General features: G+C 49.3%; 11 protein-coding genes across 11 annotated transcripts; 6 read left to right on the top strand and 5 right to left on the bottom strand.

Annotated features, from left to right (window-relative positions):
• Positions 1 to 406: 406 nt before the first annotated feature.
• UREG_00477 (uncharacterized protein) lies at positions 407 to 946 on the bottom strand (the record flags this gene model as incomplete). Its single annotated transcript, XM_002540918.1, has 1 exon — positions 407 to 946. The coding sequence occupies one exon, from the start codon at positions 944 to 946 to the stop codon at positions 407 to 409; it is 540 nt and encodes a 179-aa protein (XP_002540964.1).
• Positions 947 to 1,621: 675 nt separating this feature from the next.
• Positions 1,622 to 2,998, top strand: UREG_00478 (2-dehydropantoate 2-reductase; the record flags this gene model as incomplete). The annotated part of the gene is made up of 1 exon (XM_002540919.1): positions 1,622 to 2,998. The coding sequence occupies one exon, from the start codon at positions 1,622 to 1,624 to the stop codon at positions 2,996 to 2,998; it is 1,377 nt and encodes a 458-aa protein (XP_002540965.1).
• A 736-nt stretch (positions 2,999 to 3,734) lies between these two features.
• On the bottom strand, positions 3,735 to 4,771 carry UREG_00479 (uncharacterized protein; the record flags this gene model as incomplete). The annotated part of the gene is made up of 3 exons (XM_002540920.1): positions 3,735 to 3,800; positions 3,883 to 4,485; positions 4,625 to 4,771. 3 exons carry the CDS (start codon positions 4,769 to 4,771, stop codon positions 3,735 to 3,737), a joined length of 816 nt encoding a protein of 271 aa, XP_002540966.1.
• A 388-nt stretch (positions 4,772 to 5,159) lies between these two features.
• UREG_00480 (ubiquinone biosynthesis protein COQ4) lies at positions 5,160 to 6,057 on the top strand (the record flags this gene model as incomplete). Its single annotated transcript, XM_002540921.1, has 2 exons — positions 5,160 to 5,361; positions 5,423 to 6,057. The coding sequence occupies 2 exons, from the start codon at positions 5,160 to 5,162 to the stop codon at positions 6,055 to 6,057; spliced, it is 837 nt and encodes a 278-aa protein (XP_002540967.1).
• A 181-nt stretch (positions 6,058 to 6,238) lies between these two features.
• Positions 6,239 to 6,841, bottom strand: UREG_00481 (uncharacterized protein; the record flags this gene model as incomplete). Its single annotated transcript, XM_002540922.1, has 2 exons — positions 6,239 to 6,510; positions 6,679 to 6,841. The coding sequence occupies 2 exons, from the start codon at positions 6,839 to 6,841 to the stop codon at positions 6,239 to 6,241; spliced, it is 435 nt and encodes a 144-aa protein (XP_002540968.1).
• A 1,301-nt stretch (positions 6,842 to 8,142) lies between these two features.
• UREG_00482 (uncharacterized protein) lies at positions 8,143 to 10,160 on the top strand (the record flags this gene model as incomplete). Its single annotated transcript, XM_002540923.1, has 2 exons — positions 8,143 to 8,604; positions 8,670 to 10,160. 2 exons carry the CDS (start codon positions 8,143 to 8,145, stop codon positions 10,158 to 10,160), a joined length of 1,953 nt encoding a protein of 650 aa, XP_002540969.1.
• Positions 10,161 to 11,200: 1,040 nt separating this feature from the next.
• Positions 11,201 to 13,087, bottom strand: UREG_00483 (uncharacterized protein; the record flags this gene model as incomplete). Its single annotated transcript, XM_002540924.1, has 2 exons — positions 11,201 to 12,798; positions 12,985 to 13,087. The coding sequence occupies 2 exons, from the start codon at positions 13,085 to 13,087 to the stop codon at positions 11,201 to 11,203; spliced, it is 1,701 nt and encodes a 566-aa protein (XP_002540970.1).
• Positions 13,088 to 13,506: 419 nt separating this feature from the next.
• On the top strand, positions 13,507 to 16,605 carry UREG_00484 (uncharacterized protein; the record flags this gene model as incomplete). Its single annotated transcript, XM_002540925.1, has 5 exons — positions 13,507 to 13,775; positions 13,841 to 14,369; positions 14,433 to 14,471; positions 14,673 to 15,989; positions 16,063 to 16,605. The coding sequence occupies 5 exons, from the start codon at positions 13,507 to 13,509 to the stop codon at positions 16,603 to 16,605; spliced, it is 2,697 nt and encodes an 898-aa protein (XP_002540971.1).
• Positions 16,606 to 16,907: 302 nt separating this feature from the next.
• On the bottom strand, positions 16,908 to 17,497 carry UREG_00485 (uncharacterized protein; the record flags this gene model as incomplete). The annotated part of the gene is made up of 3 exons (XM_002540926.1): positions 16,908 to 16,949; positions 17,015 to 17,269; positions 17,351 to 17,497. The coding sequence occupies 3 exons, from the start codon at positions 17,495 to 17,497 to the stop codon at positions 16,908 to 16,910; spliced, it is 444 nt and encodes a 147-aa protein (XP_002540972.1).
• A 533-nt stretch (positions 17,498 to 18,030) lies between these two features.
• On the top strand, positions 18,031 to 20,036 carry UREG_00486 (uncharacterized protein; the record flags this gene model as incomplete). The annotated part of the gene is made up of 3 exons (XM_002540927.1): positions 18,031 to 18,998; positions 19,054 to 19,117; positions 19,239 to 20,036. The coding sequence occupies 3 exons, from the start codon at positions 18,031 to 18,033 to the stop codon at positions 20,034 to 20,036; spliced, it is 1,830 nt and encodes a 609-aa protein (XP_002540973.1).
• Positions 20,037 to 21,007: 971 nt separating this feature from the next.
• On the top strand, positions 21,008 to 23,505 carry UREG_00487 (uncharacterized protein; the record flags this gene model as incomplete). Its single annotated transcript, XM_002540928.1, has 6 exons — positions 21,008 to 21,230; positions 21,303 to 22,103; positions 22,157 to 22,533; positions 22,584 to 22,783; positions 22,843 to 23,330; positions 23,411 to 23,505. The coding sequence occupies 6 exons, from the start codon at positions 21,008 to 21,010 to the stop codon at positions 23,503 to 23,505; spliced, it is 2,184 nt and encodes a 727-aa protein (XP_002540974.1).
• Positions 23,506 to 23,744: the final 239 nt, after the last annotated feature.

Consider the following 23,744-nt stretch of genomic DNA (forward strand, 5'->3'; position numbering starts at 1 on the left):
AGTTACGTTTTTGGGGGAAATGGTGGAAGAATTCGGCCCGGTGACAGTTGATTCGCCTTTCATTGGTTCGTGATGGCTGAAGAGGCGGCGTATTGTTATGGCGTTACGAGAGGGTTCGATAACATTCTGGCATGAAAAGTAGGCTCGCTTTACGCTTGAAGGGCAACGTGAAGATAAAGCATGGGTATCTATTTATTTCATAATGTCTTTTCAAATTCTATTCTTACACTCGGCTGATCAGGTAGCATAGCCAGTCGCATAGAAACGAACAGGTTTGCCCATACCCAACCTTCCAGAGCGTAAGAAAGAGTATGCCTCCTAAAGAAGATGAATACAACTCCAATAAGCGCCACAAACACCGCTGGCTCAATTTCTAGGAGGTAGAAACTATGGCGCCTTGTAGGCACTAGGTTGTTGCCTGTTTTGCGGGCTGAGCTTTCTGTTTTTTTGGCTTCTTTTGTCGCTTCTGCTTCCTAAGCCTTTTCATATGCTTGTTCTCCTGGGGAAGATTGGGTTTCCCAGCTGGCAAATCGAGGGGTCGATTTTTCCGTTTCTTGCCTTTTCTCCGTGGGTTCGCAGTATCCTTGTTGACGTTGATATATTCCTCTGTAGTGGTAGCTGCTCCCACATCACCATCGACTTTATCATCTTCCTCTGCATCACATTCGCTAGCATCCTCGGCTTCCTCCTCTGCAGGGCGCTTTTGGGGGACAGATGCTGGTACAGCCGCAGCTGCAGCCGCAGCTTGTTTCTTAGCGAGCTGGGCTGCTCTTAACTGCGCCATAGCTCTCTCCTTAGCCTCCCGTTCAGCTCGCTCCAGATCAATCTTATCGTTTCCCGCCTTACGCCGCAGGAGAGTCAGCTCCAGTAACCCGAACATTTCATATATGAGACTCACGAGGCCATGTTTTATGAACCTGGACGCAGCTTGCTTATTAAGCGTCATTGTTGGTTTCTCTGGTGCTGTTTCTAAATCCTTTATCTTGGTAAAGTACTGCTTCACTCGGGTCAATTCTTTAAACACAGGGTGCTCTCTCGCATTTACGCCTTGTAGCCGCAAATATGCTGCACAATTGTTAGCTCTGTTCTAGACTAAAGCGGCACAGCCAAAAGTAGTATAAAGGGAATATACAGAAAAGCAAAGACTCAATCGTGTATGTGAGGAGCACATGTAGCTTTGCCTTGTCCATGACCGTCATTCTCTGCGTCGTTGCAGACAAGGCTTGCTTCAAAAGCGGCTCTAACACTTCCTCCAACTCATCAATATCGCCTTCCAGCTGGTCTATCAGCGGTGTCAAGTCTGTCGTCTCCATGGCTGCGTGGTTCTGCAAGAAGCAATCTGCCAACGCGTTCAACAGATAAAATAATGAAAACAGCTCGTGCTTTTTGGCGGGAACAACTCAAATGAGCCAAGTTGGAGCTAGGCCGAAGGCGGCTTGGTGTTGCGGCGGTAGTTAAAGACAGCCAATCAACGAAGACGCGGAAGCTCAACAACAACTTATTGCTTCGATGTTGCAGCGGACGGCGGCAGTGAGCGGACGAGTCGATTCTTCAGGTCAAAGCGAAGTCTGCCCCGAGAGATACCATGAAAACCTACTTTTAACCGGTTGCTTGTTTTACAATGGGCCTGAGGCTGAATACCCTCCAGCCGGCCCTGAGGTGGTCCCTTCGCCATCAGTCCGTACTTGAATTTTCTCGAAATCAGAGCCGGACCTTCATGGCTGAGGCCAAGAAGCAAATGGAGGTGCAGGACGAGGGCCCGATTCCCGAGCCACCTTCTCCCAACCCAATAACAAGGAGAATACATATACTGGGAACTGGAAACATCGGAAGCTTTATTGCACATTCCCTTGCGGCACTACCAAATAGGCCTCCAATGACTTTGCTTCTACATAAGCTTGAACATTACTTTGCATGGCATAAGCATGGAAAGCGTCTTACACTTGTGAAGAACGGAATTGCAGAACCAAGGGGTGGATTCGATGTCAACGTGCTTAGGGATGGCGTCTGGTATGAGCCATACAGGTCTGCCGAATTTGAGTCGAGTCAGGGCGGAAATGCCCGACCTATATCTCCACGGTGGGCAGACGAGCAGTTCCTCGATGTGAACAACGAGAGGATCGACAATCTTATTTTGGCGGTCAAAGCAACACAAGTCGAACAAGCTTTGAAATCTGTGGCTCACCGACTCACCCCTAAGTCAGCGATTGTCTTCATCCAGAATGGAATGGGCATTCGGGAAGAAGTCAATGAGAAGATTTTTCCGGATCCCGCTACCAGGCCGAATTATATCCAGGGAATCACGTCGCATGGATTATATTACACAAAGGCTTATCACATTACTCATGCCGGGGTTGGGACGTCTGCATTTAGTATCGTATACCCCGAACGACCGCAACCGCCCGTCGACGAGTCGAGAAACGTGAATCTTGGAGAGAAGTTTAGCGACAGGGATTACTGGGCTATTTCGTCCATCTACTTAACCAACACCCTAATCCGCTCGCCGGAACTGACAGCCATCCGAATCAATAAAAACGAAATGCTACAATTTCAACTCGAGAAGCTTGCCATAAACTGCGTGATCAACCCTCTTACTGCTCTGAACGACTGTAAAAACGGCGATCTTCTTTACAACTACAACCTCTCTCGAGTGCAAAGGCTGTTACTCATTGAGATCTCTACCGTGATCCGCGCCCTTCCCGAATTACAAGGCATACCTGGCGTTACGGCTCGGTTTGCACCTGAAAGATTACGCACTCTGGCAGTCAATGTTATGCACAAGACCGCAGAGAATACAAGTTCAATGCTACAGGACATGAACATAGGGAAAGAGACGGAAATCGAGTATATCAATGGGTATATCGTCCGTCGAGGGGAAGAGTTGGGAATCAAATGTGCTCTTAATTATATGCTGGTACAAATGGTGCTAGCAAAGACGAGAATGCTCTCGAGGAAGATGCAGGGCCACGTTCCCCTCGATCCCTCTGTGCCACGATGACGCATGCCTTTATGCCCGATGCCGTTTACTCCATGTCACTGGTAACTCTTCGTTTGCCTATGTGCATGATATCATCACGAGTCCAACGAATCCAACGCCGTTTGGCATATGTCTTCTATCTGTCTCCATCGCAAGGCAGTCACCGCCAAGGGGCCTCTCTCTCCGTATTTCCCGTCTGCAATCATCCCTTCGACTTTCGCGGCTCCCACTTTAGCCTCATGATGGTACTGGCGTATCCAAGAAGCGATGACGCGGTTTGTTTTTCTTTGATCAAAGCTGGGTGGCATACTGCCTACGATTAACATGCTCCAATCGTCCAGAGGCATATACATTATTGAAGCGGCGACTTCAGTACGAAAACACGGACCAGAGCGAGTGACTCTATAGTTTCTTAACCAATGTTAGGAAAACTATCTCTCTAGGGTGCTTGAATGTCAATTTACCCGAGGTAGTTATCTTCTTTGAGATACTGTCGTTTGACTTGGTCAACACCCTGGAGCACGATATCATCTAAGAATATGGCGTCCCATTTGTTTTGATCTGGTATAAATCCGTCTAGAAGGACATATCCCATGCGTTTAGCTATCGACGCCGTATCTTAGAAATACTCAGTTCAAACAACTTACAATCCATCCAAAGGACATCGTTAGTGTGATTTCCGTAGCACACGAGTATTTCTTCTCCTTTGGCTAGAGCATGTAGCCCGATTAGAACATCCTGAATTTAGTATGGGAGTTCAGCCCTTACCATAGGATTTTGTAGTTGTAAAGCTATACCCATCCTCATCAAAGGTCGCTTCGCACTGCATATTATCGAGAAAAATGTTAGAACACCTTGGCTCAGAGACCAATATATCTAGGAAATAGAGGAACGCAGTAGCTCACCCCAGGGTCATCGCACGAATGGTTAAAATAGTCAGCAAACGGACATAATGCCATCGCTTCGTTGCGATCTTCTGGCACTGCAGCGTTCTTGGCTACATAGAAGAAGCATCGCGTATGCGCTGCAAGCCAGTAATACGTAAACGCCTTCAGATCTATGCACGGATAGACTAGCTTCACATGCTTTAAAGCCCTCTGGAACCTGTCATACTGGTCATGAAAGAGACGCTGCTGGGTAGGGGAGTAGTCAGAGGGAACTTGATGAGAAGAGGGTATGGAATTCCAATAGCCCGACACAGATGGCGGTAATAGAGAGCAGAATCCTTTCTGCGGCGCATCCTCTCCATTTTCATGGGGCTGTTTGCTCTTTGTTCCTATAACATACTCTGGCCAAAGTAGCGGCATCGAAGCTTCAAAATCCTGCATGGTGGGCCATGTAGCCTGCCACAATGCGTACTTTGCTTTGGCCGCATCGTCGCAGGCTAGATAAGCTGCAAATATACCTTGGACGGGCGTATCGGCCTGGAATTTACTTTTAAATGCCGATGGTATATTGTCTAGTGTCAAAAGGCTAGAAGTTGGGACAGAGACGATTGTTTCTCCAGCCTAGGTTGGGTGACGCATATTAGCCGTTGAAGCAAAGACAGGAAAGCCATTGTGGTCTAAAAATAATGCTCATCACTTTCGGGTAGCTAAAGCAGAAAAAATTTATACGATCGGCTTAGATTGATATGCGGCACCGTACATCAATGTCCCTCAAGGCAGCAATCCCAATCCCTCGTCCCGCAAACGCCACCGCGGCTACGCCGCTGATCTGTATTCCTTGCGCTTTCGCCCATTTCGTAAATTCGTCATGTTCGGGGCCCGCGGGACGGAAATCGTGAACGGTCATTATGGCGTTCACACGGATTGTGTTGTGGACGAGGCGACCGGTGGTTGAATGTGGCGATTAGAGTCCAGATATCCCCATTGTTATCTGAGAGTCAATGCGGCCGGCGGGTGCCGACATGAGGAGACGCTGCAGCGTCAATGAGCATGGGTCTGTTCAGGCCCCAGGGCTTGAGAGCACAATCTGCAGAATTTCCTTCCAGCCACGGACTTTACGGAGTTATGAAGCGTGGCGCTAGTTATTTGTGATCGTTAACTAGCTAATACGGCGAGCGCAAAGACCAAGGATGCTCCGGGTGTGAACGGCCGGCGATCGTCCAATCTTCGAATGTTGTTGGTCTCAGGACGCAGTCCCACGCCAATCTGGCTCGAATAATAACTGCTGCTCAAAAATGGCGACACCTACGAGTGTAAGAATTGCCGGTTTTCGTTCTTTGCAGGCCCTATGCGCACAGCGGACCGTAACCCGCAACTTCTCCCTCCTCAATCGCCCTGCGCCAAACTATCCGGGCCACATACCTCTGACGCCTGTAGAACGGGGAGTTCTCGCAATTGGATCAGCTGTGGGATCGCTGCTAAACCCTAGACGAGGAGGTATTTTCCCCATTATTTTGCGGAAGAAAGTAGACATGGACGGGCTAAGCCATCACCACAGATCTAATCGCTACTCTCGGCGAAACCACCGCGACACCATTCTTCATCTACCGTCTCCGCGATGCCATGCTTTCCAACCCCACCGGTCGCCGGATCCTCCGTGATCGTCCTCGCATAACCTCCCAAACCTTATCCCTCCCTTACCTCCGCAGCCTGCCTCCGAACACCGTTGGATACACATACGCTGCCTGGCTTGACCGGGAGGGCGTCAGCCCAGATACCCGCAGCAGTGTGCAGTATATTGATGATGAAGAATGCGCTTATGTCATGCAACGGTATCGCGAGTGCCACGACTTCTACCATGCCGTAACGGGCCTGCCGATTATGGTGGAGGGCGAGATTGCACTGAAGGCGTTTGAATTTTTGAATACGTTGATTCCGATGACGGGGTTAAGTGTGTTTGCGGCGGTGAGATTGAAACCGGAAGAGCGGCAGAGGTTTTGGAGTATTCACCTACCTTGGGCTGTTCGAAGCGGGCTGGCGAGTAAAGAGTTGATCAATGTCTACTGGGAGGAACAGTTGGAAAGAGATGTGAACGAGCTACGGGAGGAGTTGAATATCGAGAAACCGCCGGATTTGAGGGACATCAGGAAGAAACTCAGAGAGCAAAAGAGGGCGGCAAGGAGGCAGCAATGAAAGCATAGAATTGAATGGCATATTGGATGTAAAATAGCCTGGCGTTATAAGGATGTTCATACATATCTGTCGTTTCCCTTTTCTCCGCTATGTAATGTTCGAAAGTAACTTTATCTCAAATTTATTCAAGAAGCCGTAGAATCGCATGTAGTCGTGATTGTGGTAGATGGCGTTGTGGCCATCACAAATCTAGCAAATCGTCGTCATCGTCCCATCCGCCTTTTCGACGGCTAATAATAATTTTTTCTTCCTCCTTATTCTCGGCTACGGCATTCAGCAAATCCTTTAGTTGGTCCTCTGTAACTTTTGACCTTAGCTGCCCACTTCGTGCGAGCATGATCAATCTGTTCTCGATATCGGTAGCGCGGGATTCCTTCACCATGCGAATACGATTCAGGCGGTCCGCAGCTTCGGGGAGGAGGATTTGGGAGAGGATGGCTTGACGGGCATCGGCTGCAGGTCGTGTTAGACAGTACTGTGGAACCGGGTGTCTCCAAGCGCGGTTTCAAACGTCGAGAGGGGAGGTTTTAAATGGGAGCTCAACCAAGTTACCTTCTTGTTGCCTTTTAAACGTCGCGTCAGTTATGAACAATGCGGGGAGCACTGGAGGTGATACCTCACCTTTGCTGGTCTTCAGGGTTGGCACCCCCGGAACCCCCGTGTTGCTGTTGCAACTGTGCAAGCCGCGCTCTTCTGATCTACCGCAGCATTCACTTGTAAGTTTGAGATCAATCCAATGCGCCCACGCGTCGTTAGTTACCTCTTCAAGTTCTGCGTCCGCCATGGTGGACAGCGTTGTGCTCCAGCAACCTTCACCAAGGGAAACGATGTTGCAGAGTGAAACTTTTGATTTGCTTGATCAAACAATCGATCTGCTGGACAGTTATGCTTGGTTGATAATGCTTGTTAGCTTCGAAAATCACTAACTAATATAATGCTGGGCGAGCTGCTGAAGATTGACCCCGCAGTCACGGTTTGCTTGTTAGCGCAGCGGGTCGGTGGTTCGAGATGGCTCCCAACCCTGTCACAAATTGGCAAACAATTGTCAATAACACAATGCTCTTTGATCATCCAGCATTCAATTCTCACTGATAGAACGGTCAATGCCCACCAGCTCTCTTCCGCGCCGCAAGCTCAAGGAGAGCCAATGCGGGCTATCCTTTACATAAGCAAGCAAGGTTGTTAGAACCACGCACGGGCTCTTAACGCGAGAATAAACGGCGGATGAGACCTGGTTTCACAGCCACTCAACCATGGGATGAGTCTGCAGGTTTCTCTGTAACCTTCCCACAGACTCCGAAGATTCGCTACTAGATCGCTGTTGTCCTGTCCTCACAGTCAACTAGTCCTTCAATTGTCCGTTCTCCTGCCAGCATAGCTGCATACTACTTCAACCACCTGCTCCATCCTCTGCTCCCATCAGGCGCAGCTCCACAATTGCCGCTGTTTGCAGCATTTGCCTGAGCTCCACATCGTCGAAGCACGCGCTTTGCCGAATCGGGCACCCTAGTCTTTGCCGTCAGCCGCCTGCTTTCCCTCGCTCTCTTCACTTCATCCTCGTTTGCCTCCCAATCTCCCCCTCCGACCGGCGACCACTCTGCCAGTTTCTCGACTTCTCCGCCCATTTTGTCGGAGGGAAGAGCAGGAAGAAGCCTTGTGCTCGCTGGCCAGACCCCTCCTGTTGGACAATTACCGACCATGGTCCGTCTTATTGGCTAACCCGCGAACCGCCGAAGTTCACGCCCAAGCCTCAAGCATACGCTCATTTCTAGCAAAACTGCCAGTCCGAACCAGCTTTGCAATCGCAAAGCGACAGTCATTCCTTTGTCATAGCAATCATGGCCGAGTACGTTATTTCCCCGTCTCCGGCTCAGGAACGGCCCAACATCCTCCATCATCGTCATCAAACTCACCTTCGGTAGATTAATATCCATCCGCGGGTGGCCTCACCCTTCCATTCGAACAGATTCCGCTTCACCCGAACGCACAGAGAAACGAGAAAACCGCTCGACCTCGAAACTTCGCGCTCTTACGGCCAGCAAGACCGTGTTCCGGGCCAAATCAGCCAACGCTTTATCTGACATGATGGGCGGGTCCAGAACACCAAAATACCTATCGATTGAATCCGATACCTCTCTCAACACGCTGCGCGACCCTAGGACTATGAGTACCACAGATCTATCTCGAACCGCTTCCTCCTCCCCAAGACATCCCGACTTGAGCAATGAAGTAGCAGCTTTGAGCGACAAGTTGATTCAAGCGATCAATAACCAGACCATTCTGGACGATACCCTCGCTGCAACCCGCCAGGAACTAGAATTGTCCCAGCAACGGAGTTACCAGCTCGAGGAGGAGAACAGGAAACATCGGGAAGAGATTGCTAGTGGTATATTGGTCAGACAGGACGTAATAGCGTCAGAGAAAGTGAACCTTTTAAGAGAGTTGGAGGAAGAGAGGGGTCGCAGAATAGCTGTTGAGAAGGAAAAGAAAGAGATCGAACAGGAATTAGCAGATTTGACTGCCGCTTTGTTCGAAGAGGCCAATAAGGTGTGTTCTTGATTCCTACCCCAACAGAGGCTGTATGTGCTTTGGCCTGTCTAACATAATCATAGATGGTGGCTGCTGCAAAGAAAGAGAGAGAAGCAGTTGAAAAACGAAATGAGCAATTGCAAACACAGATCAGAGACACAGAAACATTATTGGCATCGCATCAGGAACAGTTAGCAGAACTAAAGTCAGTGATGCAGCATATGAACAGCGATAGAGACGATAGTGACATTCGAACCGACCCTTCAACTGCTCCAACTTCACCAGCTGCAGTTCAGTCACAAGGCAATTTAAGCCGTTTACTTGAGGCCATGAATTTATCGCCGACTACCCCTGGCGCTGGCGATATCTCCCCGGCGCCTTCAACAAGCTTCTCTCACCTGATAAAATCAGTCTGCCGAACCGATATCCAGGCCTATGAGGATTTTCATACTCTGCTCCATCAATCTAAGAGCTCGAAACCGCCAAGTCGAGCCGTTAGTGGTTCCTATGCAGGATTGAATGTTATGGGATTCGCGAACTTAACTGGCAACTATACCGCTCCACAACATCAACATCGTTCAAGCGCACCCGCAACGTCCACGACAAGTTCTCCTTTGAACTCATCGCCGAATGGGAGCTCCGTTTCTTCTCGCTCATCTACATCATGTGCCTTACTAAAGGAATCAAAATTTTACAAAAGAGTAATAACAGAGGATGTCGAGCCTACTTTAAGATTAGATATTGCGCCGGGGATATCGTGGTTAACAAGACGCTCTGTTATAGGCAGTATTTGTGATGGGGGCTTGGTTATTGAACCTATACCGGCTATTGCCTTCAAGTACCCTCCGCCTTGCGCTCTCTGTGGTGAAAAGAGAAGCGGCGCTGAGCATGCGCGGACTCACCGCTTCCGGACATCCGACAATGACTCAGCGCAAAAACATCCACTCTGCATACTGTGCCTTGAAAAGATGAGGTCGAGCTGCGATTTCCTTGGGTATCTACGACTGATAGTTGAAGGCCACGTGCGCATCGGGGACGAGGAAGATGAAAAAGAGGCCTGGGAGGAAACAGTCCGCTTAAGGGAACGTATGTTTTGGTCGCGAATTGGGGGCGGTGTCGTGCCTGCATTCATTCGAACGGAACCCTCTGAGAAAGACCCGTCTATACGAAATCTCGATTCTCCCCTTCCGAAAAAGAGTTACGGCAGTTTGATGGGAGGTACTCCAGCAGATGGCTCGTCTAATCTCGAGGGAAATAACCCGATAGCAAGCGAAGAGTTGCCCGAAGACCCCTTCGTCTCCAACACGAACAGAGCATCGATCGGAGGCACTATAATTTCTCGAAAGGATACACAGGCAGAGAAAGCAGACGAACCCCCCCTGAACAGCGGTAGCTCCACGGAGGACGTCGACCCCCGCAAAACCGAAAACGGCCACAACGTTCAAAATATCGCTTCCATAGATCCCGAGGCTCCATCAAAATCCGATCCTGATATCCCACCAAAATCTCCTGTTGGGGCCGATGCTCCTGAGCCAAGGCTTAAAGTGACCATCCCGGCGGCTTTCAGATTCTAGACTGCGTCATTTTCCCTCAAACCTGATCGTTTCGGCCTCCGGATGCTGCAACCTCTGTGAGCTTGAAGTTCACTTTTCATTCGATTTTTCTTCCGACGCTGCGCGTCAAACTTTGTTAATCAGAGATTTAATATTACATCGGCGACGGGAAGGATAATTTCGTGATAAATGGTCGGAATACCTGGCCGCAAACGTTCGCCCTTTCGTTTTCATCTTTAGATTTGATTCTCTTTGTTTATTACCTTGAATTTCTCGATCTGATTCAGCTCGATGGCTCAATTGCACGCATGCAATAGCCTGAATATGCACATTTTCCCAACATAACCCCCGTCAGCATCATTCCCGACTCCCGCTCAGGTTATAATAATGTTAAGCGCAGATTTCGCGATTGTCTCCGCATTGCTATTATTGATACCTATCGAATTAGTTCCGTTACGGTTATAGGGCAAATTTTTTCCTATTGTTTCGTCTCGGGTTACGGAACGATATGGCGTTCAGGATTCGGGGTCATTTGCATATTCGTTCTTCTGCTCAGGGTAATTTGCATAACTCGCTTGGCCCTTGATTGAGCGCGAGAGAGCAAGGTTCAGATTGGACCTTTGTATATATATATTTACCCTACTTGCTCGTTGGTAGTGCAGTCCTTTGTTTTGTTGTTTTGCGGAAACATAATATGCACAGGTACGGAGTAGTCTTAAGCGTGACAAATTTTTGATGAAACTACTCCGTATTTTGCTGATCATTTCTTTGGAACCTTGGTGATTTCTATCGCTTTAAAAGGCGTGATTCCGTACTATATGAATCATGACTTTCAACCTCCTTCATAATGCATGAATACAGATGACTTGACACACGGAACTCGAAATGCAGCCCACAATATCTACGCACAATTCCTTGCTAATTAGACAATTCAGAATATATAGTCACCCCGTAACACCATCACCAGCCCAGATAACAGCAACAGGTTACGATAATCCATAATACCGTTTATTTTGGCCATGAGATGTATAAATTACATGTTTCACCAACCAAACCCCCGCTCATTGCTTGAACTTCTGATGGATATGCCTAATCTGCTCTTCGATATTAACAGGCTGCCCCGGTGGCGGTGGACCACCAACCCTCTGCTGCATTCCCGGCGGAACAGCCTGCGGCCCGGCACCGTACCCAGGGGCAGCTGGTATGGAGCCTGGCGCAGGTGCGGTCATTGGCATGGGCATGGGCATGGTCATCCCAGCAGTATCAACAGCGCCACTAACAGCAACTCTCTTCCGTCGAGCCTCTTCTTCAGGATCCAGGGCGGACCCATCCTGCTGTCCCGGCTGCCGGTTGTCAGGCGTGACGACTTGGTCGAACACGTCGCTTCGCTGGCTGGCTAGGCGCTTGAGATTGTTTGCAACGTCCACAGTGGATAGGTTGGTAGTTGCGTAGCGCGCTTCTGCCTTTGCGCGCTGTTCTTTCCAGCGTGGGTCGAGCAGCTCGATGCGCATGTGCTGTTCCATTTCTGCGATGGGGATTTGCTGTTTGCAGTTTGGACAGATGGAGGTGGGGACGGTGGCGGTGTTGAGACGTTTGGCTTGGGCGCGTGGGACGTAATCGGAGCGGATGCGCATAGGGGCTTGGCCGGGCACGGCTGGAGGGGGAGTAGGCACAGCACGGACTTCTTCAGGGATTGTGGTGGCAACAGGGACGGGTGGGATGGGCGTTGATATGGGGGTGGCCGCTTGAGGGGATATAAGCGAGGGCTGGGTGGGCATCGAAGGTGCATGATGAGTTGGGATGGGAGATGGCGAGGGTACGTATGGGGGTTGAGGAACGGGAATGTGTGATGGTTGAGGGTAGGCGTTGTAATAATTTGCCGTCTCATCTTCCGTGGGCAAGGCTTCTTCAATGCGTCTGTTTGCTGGTGCCAGAGATATCATAGCCTTTTGTTCCAGGGAGGCGGTTTGGAGATCGTGCAGCGAGGTAGGCGGTGGAAGTTCAGTGTGATCATCAGCGTCTGTAAACAGCACAGTTTCGACAACCACGAAATCATGCCAGTCAATTTCAGCATACGCCATCCTTTCTTGCTCCTCCTCCTCTTCCTTCTTTTGTTTTTGTTGCTCTTGGTATTTCACCCATTCCGCCCGACGCTTCGCCCGGTCAAGGATATGATACTTATTCTTCACGTTCCTTTCTAATTCAGCGATGCGTTCCTTTTCCGCATTGGCGCTATCAGCGCCATTTACCTGAAGCAGCTCCGCATACTGATCTACCAGCCTGGTGAAAAACTGATAGAGACTGTGTTGTGGACGTAAGAAATCGAATTGGTAATTCCGCGTTTCACGTTGCGATAGCGCTGTCATGAATGATTTTCCTCGCTTGGCGACAAACAGGGCCGTCAGCTTGACTACCTCAAGATCCAAGGCATTTATGTTCGGCATACGCGCAGAAAAATGGAATTCTGGGGGCGCCTCGGGCCCCTTGGGCTTCTCTTCCTCGGGTTGTGATACCGGCTCGGCCGCCCTTCCAGAAGATACCGCTGTGCCCCTGCCAGCTTTGATCTCATTGAGTCGCCAATTGTAAAAAGCGGCATAAGGATCGCCGGGGTTTAAGAAGGAGAATTTTGGATTGTTGCTTTCCTTTTCACGAACTCGATCTGGCGGCACGAGGTTAGAGAGCTGTGCTTAGACGCGCAGCTAGTTTGGGCGGAGAGACCAACCTTCAAAAACGAATCCATTTCGCGCGACGAATCCTGCGGTTTTCTCAACGATTGCTGATCGAATGTCAGCTACTACTCAACAGATGAAAGCTCTCCGTTGAAAGCCTGTGTGTCGCTACTTACTTCTGATGTCTTTTGGTGGCAAAACAACTCCTTCTGGAGGCTTGCTCACTTCCTCTGGGAGATCCACAGGGGTAGGAGTTCCATTTGCTGCAGAAAGCGCCATTTTGTTCAGCCCTCACAGTCCGCGATTCGAGCTGTTTTGCGTCTGCGGCCTCTGAATGCGAAAGTTGATATTGCGGCTCGATTTCGGACTTTCACGTGGTCCAAGGGCGGCTTACCTAATCCAACATCTCGCGCTTCGGCCAGCTTCCCCTTTTCGGCCAAGGCCAGCTTAAGCAAGCCTCATCCAACAGAAGACACGAATTCCCTCAGGCCAGTTCGACATCTCGGTGGTTGCCCTTCGCCCTTCCTCTCATTCTTGTTGCGGTGTCTTTCTTGTTGACTTCGGACTCTCGTTAACCTCTCTTTTCGTTGCCTCCTCTTCCGTTTCAACTTCCGCGGTCCCCCACAATTTACTTCTACAAATGTTTTCATATGATTTTTGATTCTTTTCACGCACATAATAGTATCTAATCCTTCATAATGCCGCCAAAGTCTGCGAAGGCTGGGCTGGAGACCAACCCTCCCGCCCGGCGGAGCAGCCGGTCTCCTGGCCGCTCCCCCGGTCCTAAGAATCGACGCAAAGCCGCGTCGAAAGTGTCCGACTACACCTCTGAGGGCGTGCGGGACAGTGACATTTTCAATCTGCCCAAATCCGACTATAAGATAGTGCTCCTCATTACAGCAATTGCAACTGTGGTACGGTTGTTCAAGATCTATCAGCCGAGCAGCGTTGTATTCGATGAAGTCCAGTTCGTCTCTCCATGCTCTCTCCCATACTTTCAGTTCCTCTACTTACAAACTACTCTCTTTGTAGCTTTGGCGGATTTGCGACGAAGTACATCAAAGGGAAATTCTTCATGGATGTCCATCCACCGCTGGCAAAGTTACTGATTACACTTGCTGGCTACCTTGGTGGGTTTCGCGGCGACTTCGACTTCAAGGAGATTGGCAAAGACTATATCGAGCCTGGAGTTCCTTATGTTGCAATGCGGATGTTACCGGCGATTATGGGTGTTTTGTCCGTCCCTACAATGTTCTTCACCCTCAAAGGTTCTGGTTGTCGGACTGTGACGGCTGCACTTGGAGCTCTTCTTGTAACATTCGGTAAGCCTGCGTCTCTATCAACGTATAATTGCGAATTGCCATTGACTTATGGTATAGAAAACGGGTTGGCTACCCAATCTCGTTATATCCTCCTTGACTCGCCGTTGGTCATTTTCACTGCCTTGACGGCTCTTTCATTTACATGTTTTACAAACCAGCACGAGCAAGGACCTTCAAAGGCGTTCGGACCGTCATGGTGGTTTTGGCTCGCTGCTACTGGCGTTTGTCTGGGCGCTACCGTGAGTGTCAAATGGGTGGGCTTATTTACGATTGCGTGGGTTGGAAGCTTGACTGTGCTTCAGCTCTGGGTTCTCCTAGGAGATACGAGGACCGTTACTCTCGTAAGTACCTGTTGTATTAAGGAGCATAGGAGATGATGACACTAAAACTCCCTGCTAGGATATCTGGATCAAGCACTTCGCTGCGCGGGCATTTTGCCTAATAGGCATTCCTATTGTCTTCTATCTTACGATGTTTGCCATTCACTTTATCTGTCTAGTAAATCCTGGAGAAGGTGATGGCTTTATGTCTTCAGAATTCAGGCAACCCTCAACTCCAAAGGAATGAAGGATGTCCCTGCTGATATTGCGTTCGGCGCTCGCATCTCACTCCGACATCACAACACCCAAGGCGGGTACCTACATTCCCACAGCCACATGTATCCCACCGGAAGCAAGCAACAACAAATCACCCTTTATCCTCACAAAGATGAAAACAATGTCTGGATATTCGAAAATCAAACGCAACCTCTCGGGCCTTATGGTCAAGTGCAAGGCCCGAAGGCATGGGATAATCTCACAACTACCTTTATTGAAGATGGTGCTACCCTGAAACTTTACCATTTGACTACAGATCGAAGACTCCACTCTCACGACCATAGGCCCCCGGTGACCGAAGCTGACTGGCAGAACGAAGTTTCCGCTTACGGTTATGAGGGCTTCCCTGGCGATGCCAACGATCTATTCCGTGTCGAGATTGTTAAATCCCTGTCAAAAGGAACAGAAGCTAAAAAGCGTCTCAGAACCATCGAAACCAAGTTTAAGCTCGTTCATGTCATGAGTGGTTGCGTCTTATTCTCGCATCCTGTAAAGCTTCCTGACTGGGGGTTTGAGCAGCAGGAAGTGACTTGCGCCAAAGGCGGCTCTCTCCCTAACAGCATTTGGTATGTTGAGCATAATGAGCACCCGATGCTGGGATCGGATGTGGAAAAGGTTAACTATAGACGTCCGGGCTTCTTTGCCAAGTTCTGGGAGCTTCAGCGGGTTATGTGGAAGACGAACGCTGGCTTGGTGGAATCCCACGCTTGGGACTCGCGGCCTAACTCCTGGCCACTTCTGCTACGCGGTATCAATTTCTGGGGCAAAAACCACCGCCAAGTTTATCTCATTGGGAACCCCCTTATCTGGTGGGCATCCACTGGTGCAATCGTGATCTATGTGGCCTTCAAAGGTCTTGCGGTCCTCCGATGGCAACGAGGCTTCGGTGATTATCGCAACGTCAATTTCAAACGCTTTGATTACGAGATCGGCCAGACAGTCTTGGCTTGGGCTTTCCATTATTTCCCCTTCTACCTAATGGCCCGTCAGCTTTTCCTGCATCACTATTTCCCTGCGCTATATTTTGCGATTTTGGCATTTTGCCAAATTTTCGACTTTGCTGCCAACCGTGTCACCTTATGCGGCTCGAAGAAGAATGCTGTCGTTGGCAATGTCTTCTTCGTTTTATTCTTGGTTGCAAGTGTTGCAGTTTTCGCGATATTCTCCCCACTGGCTTATGGCAACCCATGGACCCAAGATGCTTGCCGTAAGGTTAAGTTGTTGAGTTCATGGGATTTCGATTGCAATACATTCTATACAGACGTAAGTCCCCCGAAGTGGCAGCCTCCCCCCCGTGGTGCGAGACAATAATCAAATAAGTACTGAACTTGGTTAGTTGGCCCAATACTCAAATGCTGTGACCCCCAGCTCATCTCAGCCAGCGGCATCGGTAACACCTGCAAAGGTACCTGAGCAAAAGCTAGCTCCCCCACAAGTGAAGCAACAGGAAGCACCACAAGTCAAACAAAACGAGCCGGAGGAGAAACCTATGGAAGAAGCTGAGGTTACACTGCCTTCGGGCCAGAAAATCCTTGGTAGGGAAGAATCTATCGAATACCGTGACCAAGATGGGAATCTTTTGGATGCGGAACAAGTTGCGTCGTTAGCGAAAGCCGGCAATGTGTCGTTTAAAACCAGGTACGAGACACGCACAAGGGTGGTAGATGCCCAGGGACGTGAAGTTCAACAGAACCTCGCGCCACCGCATCCTGATGTCGAGGGACAGAATCTTGAGACCGTCGGAAAGGAAGATCAACAGGTTCCAGGAGACAAACCTGCATCGGTAGCCGGCGATGAAAAGTCTGTACAACGAGAGGATCAGAAGCCGAAGCCAGCCAGCGAGGGAAAGGAGGCGACCAGAAATGCGGATGAATTGTAATGTGTTTTGGATATGTTAATTTCAGTTTGACGGTTGACGGTGCTATTATATGAACAGAGAACGCTTAATTTGAATCTGCTGTTGTTACTTGGGTTCGTATCTTTGTTGTAAATATGTCGGAAGATGTACAAATCTCCAAATCAATCGTCCATCAATGAAATCAATTAAAGTCAAGGAAATTATATCAAATGATCGGTGCACCCAAAAGTTACATATGATTTTTATTTACACAAGGTTTGCGATTGTATCAAAGGGAACTCGGTGTTCAACTTCTGCGTTTGAAGTGGTAGAATACAGAAGATCTAATAATCCTTTCCATACTTGTTGAACCGATCGTGCAAGTCCTATAACAAACATAACATCATTAGGGTCACTGACACATCTCAGATTGCGAAACCAACCGGCATACCTTTGGCAATGTGACGTTTGGAATGACGACTTCGTTCAAAGCACTGGGGGCGGACTTGAGGGGCTGGTTCTTATCACCATGTGGGTGGTACTGATATTTGAAATGTCCCTGGGTTTCAGCCTTCTCATCATCAACCTCCCAAGGCATAGCACTCTCGCCAATGCGAATGTTGCTCTCGGAGGTGACAGTGGTGGGCGATCTTCCAAAGTACCATCCAGCAAGGCCGAAGGCTCCGGCCATGACACCGAGGAGGAGCTGGATGAAAGCGTTTGTACGTTAGACAACTAGCTCAAAGCAGAAAGACTGCCTCAAAGGGACTGCTCAAAAGGCACATACGTAGAGCTCGGGATCTCTCTTCGGTCCCTTGACCAGCCCAGCTTCTTCCGTTCGGGAGGAGTACTGTCGAAGCGGTTGGGCTCGCATGGTTCTAAGGGGTTGTCTGATGAGGGCCCGGCGGGCCACATTCGCAGCAATGGACGACATGTCGGTTTGAGAATATACAATTGCGATGGAGACGGGCAATTGGGTGTTGTTTGGAGAGCGTAACTTGGCTGTTGGTCGGTTCAGGCGCAAGAAGTGGTGGGTTTATTTGGATCGTGATGTTCCGGCCTGCACGTGACTTGATGTGCTGGCTGAGTCAGCAACCGCGCTTTGTGCCTGAAAAAGGGAGGAATGCAAGGGGAGCAAGACAGCGAGAGTGTGGAAAGAAAAGACGTTCACTTCGCCGACATGGAATGGGCTGCTTGACATCTTCTACCCATTGGGTTTGATCTCGACTGCTGTCTTATACTGTCGTCGGCTCCGGACTTGTCCTCGACGCACTCTACGCTCCCTGTCGCCCCGAGACCCCCTGGTTCTTTCGTCATTCCTCATCTCTGGAGCTGTGCCTGCTGGGATACGTTAACTTCATTATAACCCAATGAAGATGAATTCCGGCCTCTCGTTGAGAATATGAAACTACGATCACAATCGTTTAAGCTACTTAACTCCGAAGCAATCAATTTAGGTCGTCAACAATGGCTACCGCATCGAATCCTCAGTCCCCCACCGACCCCGATCCCCTTTCTCCTAACCTTAGTACCCGGCCCGTGTCATACATCTCCTCGCATATGACGGATATACCATCTGAAGATGGCGACCCCCGGCCTCAAAGTCCTCCCGCACGATCTCAAAGGTCTGCATCCCGTCGTGGGCGTTTGGCTAGGCATTCGATATCAGCCGCGTCGAACCATGGAAGTGGCCCCGCTCTCAGTGCTGGGAACCGAATAAGCAGAACACACGTTCCATCCCTAACTTCGCATGCCTTCTTTCGTCCGATGAGCTCCCAAAGGCTTCAGATGCAACGCGCCGGGCGGCCTCCAACCGGAACGACGCAAGTTATGCCGAGTGAAGACGGTCAGAGCGATGTTGCTTCAAACCCAATTCGAAGGAGTCTGATATCCAATTCAGTGATACCTGGACTTAGCGGGCTGGATTATGACCTTCCACCGCCGTCCAGGGGAACAGAATTCACGGACCCAATGCTCCTCGACCGGGGAACTTCCACTGCAAGTCCCACAGGCAATACAACTGTAAGAAGCGGAGGGGATAGCGTTCGGCTTCTACATGATCGGTCTCGTGGAATGGCTCCAACTCATCTGAATCTAAACAGCATTCATAAACAAAGCGGAAACGCGGACCCTCCTCAGCGATCACCTCTTTCGTTCCGCTCCGGCTTTCTCAAGGGAAACAAGAATGAGCAATCAGAGCGTCTTGATTCAAGAGGCCACGAAAGGCTGTCATCGGCTGCTTCCTCTCCGGCTTCAAACGGCTTAAAGCCTGACAAACCAACATTTACAAACGACCTTGGGCAAAATTACGAATACTTTACTGGAAACACGATTTTCTTCTGGGGCGGCCGCTTTCAAAATGCTCGCGATCGGCCTGTGAACATAGCAACAGGGATATTTGTGGCATTGCCTGGAGCGTTATTCTTCGCTTATTCGTATGTCTTCTTCGCTCAAAGCACAGTGTTTCGCCTTGCTAAAAATAAATTTCAGGGCCCCATGGCTATGGCATAATATATCACCTGCCATCCCAATACTGTTCGCTTACGTCTTCTTCGTGTGTTTATCTTCATTTCTACATGCATCACTAGTAGACCCCGGAGTACGTTTCCCCTAGTTAAATCTGTGATGTCCACCGGGTGATATGATGGCATTCTAACTGACATTGCCTTGGCTAGATCTTTCCACGAAACTTGCATGTCTTCCCTCCCACCGATCCTGCCGAGGATCCTTTGATTCTTGGACCCCCAACAAATGATTGGGTCATGGTCAAACTCGCTACATCCGAGATGGCTGCTATGGATGTACCGGTCAAGTACTGCAGAACCTGTAATCTTTGGCGCCCTCCTCGGTGCTACCACTGCCGCACCTGTGACAACTGTATTGAAACGCTGGATCACCACTGTGTTTGGCTCAACAATTGCGTTGGACGCCGTAACTACCGATATTTTTTCGCATTCGTCAGCTCAGCTACAATCTGTGCGGCTTTTCTGCTGGGTGCCAGCTTAACGCACGTCCTTGTCTATCAGAGCCGCGAGGGAATCAGTTTCCGACAATCGATCGATAAGTGGAGGGTGCCATTTGCGATGGTCATTTATGCAGCAATTGCCCTTCCCTACCCGGCTGCCCTCTGGGGCTATCATCTCTTCTTGATGGGAAGAGGTGAGACAACAAGAGAATATCTGAACTCGCATAAATTTAGAAAGGCCGATCGTCACCGACCTTTCACTCAAGGAAACTTTTTCAAGAATTGGATTGCCATTCTTGGGAAACCTCGGTCCCCAAGCTATGTGGAGTTCAAGAAAGCATTTGTGGAAGGTGACCAGCGGTTTGCTACACATAAAGTGAAGCACCGGCGTCGTGATTTAGAAGCACAAACCGGAGATCTGGAGATGAACCGTGTAAAGGGTGCGCAGCCTACTTTTGAAGGCCCCAGAGGTAGAGGACCTCTACCTAATGCGCAACAGGCCGCTTGAGCCTACTTCTTTGTGTGTTGCTACCTAGTTTTATTTTCTTTTTCTCGTTCATGGGATCCTTTCGTCTCAAATGACATTCACTCCGCCGATATGATTCGCAAATATACCCCTTCTCGAGGAGCGTTTCTTTCTACGAAGTACTCACTCATACACCAGAAACTTTCTTAATGTTTAACATCGCACTCCCACACTCAAAAACGCTCGAGCTTTCTTTGTTTTATACTGGCGCTGTCAAGGCTCCTAGACTGTTAGTTTATTTCCTTCTGAACCTGTGATATGAACTTTGTACGAATCTACCCGGGGGTTGTTCTGATATTTCCCAATGTCCGGAAACGTATCAGTTGTTTAAGGGATGCTGGTGCGTTTGGCTTAAATCCAGTTCCTCGCGATTGCAGGACGAAGCGGTTTTGTACTCATAACTATCGTAGACGTTTGCTACGTACCTGGATAACTCTACGTTTAATGCTATACATCTCTCATTTCGGATATACTACCGATCTTGAGAGGAGGATTTGACTGATATGCGGCGATCCGCTGTCCGCGCCGTAAAACCCTTGCCCTTGTCCGTCTCTAGTTACAGTGATGGGGACGGTCTGTGAGCGTCACAACCCCAGCGAGAAAAGCCAGCTCCCCTCCTGTTCTCATCCGAGCATATCCCCTCTAAACTTTTCAATTTTTCGTTAGAGGCTCGAAAGAGTTCTACTCAACATCGTGGATGATTTCGCTATATTCCCCTTTCTGATTCTGACTTTCGTCTTTGCGTTTTGCCATTTGTCTAACTAGTTAGCTGAGCAAGGAGCCGCGTTCTTCAATTACCCCGTAGTTAAAACCAACAAAGATCAGCCACCTGCACTCCAGCCTTGTTCTTATATTTTACACGCGTCAAGAGATATTTCAAACACCGGGACACGCTTAGAGACAGATTTTGTCTCCATTGTTACATTTTTCAAGAACTTAGGACAACTATCAGAATGGCACGAGGCCCCATGGTCTCACGGTCTTCCACCGATACCTCTTCCACCGTGGATAGCGACACGACAATTGACGCGACTGTCCCCGTTCTTACCCCTGCCACGAGCGTATCCGAGCCGTCTACTCCGGCGGATTCTAAGGACGGTCATGAAGACCGCAAGAAAGAATCCGCCGCTTCACGACGCGTCACGCGTTCGTCATTGAGGACAATGGAGTTCGAAGGTATGAGCGATTGCACGGCGGAGAACGCGGCTGTTGGAGATGAAGTGATGTAGGCTAATTGAGAAATGCTAGAGAACGGATATACGGTCGATCAAGGGGATTTATCTTCTCGTTTTGTCCCTACCGGCGCGGAAGCGAAGGACACAAACCAGAAGGCTGAGGATGGTTGCCTTGATGGCTGCAAAGCAGGTGAAACTATGAGCGTTGCACCCTTATCTGACTGCTCCGGAGACATACGAGTGCCTTATGGCGAAGAGCCTACGAAAACAATGGAACACCATCCCGCTTCTCGCGGGGAAGCAGGAATATTGTCAGAATACAAAAACCCCAGAAGACGATCCACGCGCTTGACTGTACGCCAGGAAGGAAGAGAAGTGACGGTGAATGCTTCTTCGGCGCCCGGGAAACGGACATTTGACGCTATATCAAAAAACACGCACAAGATCAAGGAACTTGACCGGAGGGCAAGTTTACGACCTAGAGTGGAAAGCCAAAAGGACTCGGCTCCAGCTCCGCAGCCGCCTCCTGCTAAGAAACGACGTGTATCAGATGGTGACAAGCCCATTTCGCAGTCTTCCGCAACGGAACACACTCCCAGAGAGAATAGTTTGATCCGCCGGAAAAAGAAGCTCTGGCTTCGTCACGGGCTATATGCTGGACAGGAATATGTTGACCCTTCTGCCCCTAGTTCAAGGAAACGCAGAGCATATTCAAAAAAGGGAGAAGGCCAACAAGCGAACGTTTTTCCGCTTCCAATGTATGCCGGTGCTAGGCTCTTGGAAAACGGCCGGAGTTACAAGCTACCCTTTGATATTTTCTCTCCCTTGCCACATGGACAACCAAAACCAGATGAATGGCGGAAAGCCAATAAAAGTATGTGTTCATTCCCTACTCGACGATGTGACAGGAGACTAATGCGTTTGTAGATGTATTCGTCGGTGATGCGACATCAATATGGAAAGCCAATAAGATCAAGGAGCATTCGACGTGTACGTGCACTCCTGAAACAGGATGTGATGAAAATTGCCATAACCGATATATGTTCTATGAATGCGATGATACGAATTGCAAGCTTGGTCCAGAATTATGCCAAAATCGGCCGTTTAGTGAGCTACGGAGGCGCTCGAAAGCAGGGGGCAAATTCAACATCGGAGTTGAGGTTATCAAAACAGAAGATCGGGGCTACGGCGTCCGGAGCAATCGTGCTTTTAACCCGAATCAAATCATTGTTGAATACACAGGAGAGATCCTCACACAGGAAGAGTGCGAGCGGAGAATGAGGACAGTCTACAAGAAGAACGACGTATGCCGCCCTGATTTGTTGTTTCGGCGCAAAATATTGACTATTTCTAGTGCTACTATCTCATGTACTTCGACCAGAATATGGTCATCGATGCCACCCGTGGCTCGATTGCCCGCTTCATAAATCATTCCTGCGAACCCAATTGTAGGATGGAGAAGTGGACTGTTGCTGGAAAACCGCGTATGGCCCTTTTTGCAGGCGAAGATGGGATCATGACCGGAGAAGAACTGACATACGACTATAATTTTGAGTATGCAAGCCTTTCATATCTTCTGTTTCCAAGAACCAGGCTAATTGACTCGATAACAGTCCTTATTCTCAAAAGAACGTGCAGGAATGTCGATGTGGAGCTCCAACTTGCCGAGGAGTCTTAGGCCCAAGGCAGAAAGAGGCATTTAAAAATAAAGAGAAAGATAAGGGATCTAAGACACGCACGACTGGTTCGAAGCGCAAGTCTAGCAACGCTCCCGATAGGCAAGCTCGACGCAACAAGAAACAGAGACTCTCAGAGTCTACCTCCCCAAAGCCTGGAAGGGGAAATACGGTCTCAAAAACCCGTACAGCGCTCAAATCAGCGCAAAGCAATATAGTTCATGAGCCGGCAGCGAGAAAAGCCAGAAAAACGAGGACCGTCCAACCAATTCCGGTAAAGAAGCGCGGCGCTGCTCTCACGCGTGCCAAAATGCCTGCCAAACGTGGTCGAAAACCTGGTAAAGCGAGCCAGACACAAACACAAACCAACAGCCGGAAACTCAACATGCCTTCTAAGCCAAGGCTTAACTCGATTGCTGCGGCGCGTACTTCAAACAAAACTCCAGAGATAATGAAGAAATTCCTTGAAGCTGGAAAATCCGAACTGACTACAAAGGATAACCAGGCGCCTCGGAGACGGGGACGAAAGAGGAAAACGAATGCTGTCCCAGATTCAGGGAATATCTCAGTGAAAGAGCCGACTTTACGAAAGCGTGGTAGACCGAGGAAGTTGTGATGATATTTGAACTGATGTTGGTATAGGTTGGGCTTGTGACTGCGCATTTAGGAGCAGTGCCTTAGGGCGATCCGTTGCCGTACGGACTACTTGTTTTTACTTATATTTTTTAATCTGATTGATAACATATTCTCATGAGCATGTTCTGGAGGGTACACACCCCTTGAAAGCGTCTGGGCTTCTCCAACCCTGCCCAATTATATAGGCTTGTGAGATTATTCAC

The sequence above is a fragment of the Uncinocarpus reesii genome, genomic scaffold, assembly GCF_000003515.1.
Source record: "Uncinocarpus reesii 1704 scaffold_1 genomic scaffold, whole genome shotgun sequence".
NCBI classification, from domain to species: domain Eukaryota; kingdom Fungi; phylum Ascomycota; class Eurotiomycetes; order Onygenales; family Onygenaceae; genus Uncinocarpus; species Uncinocarpus reesii.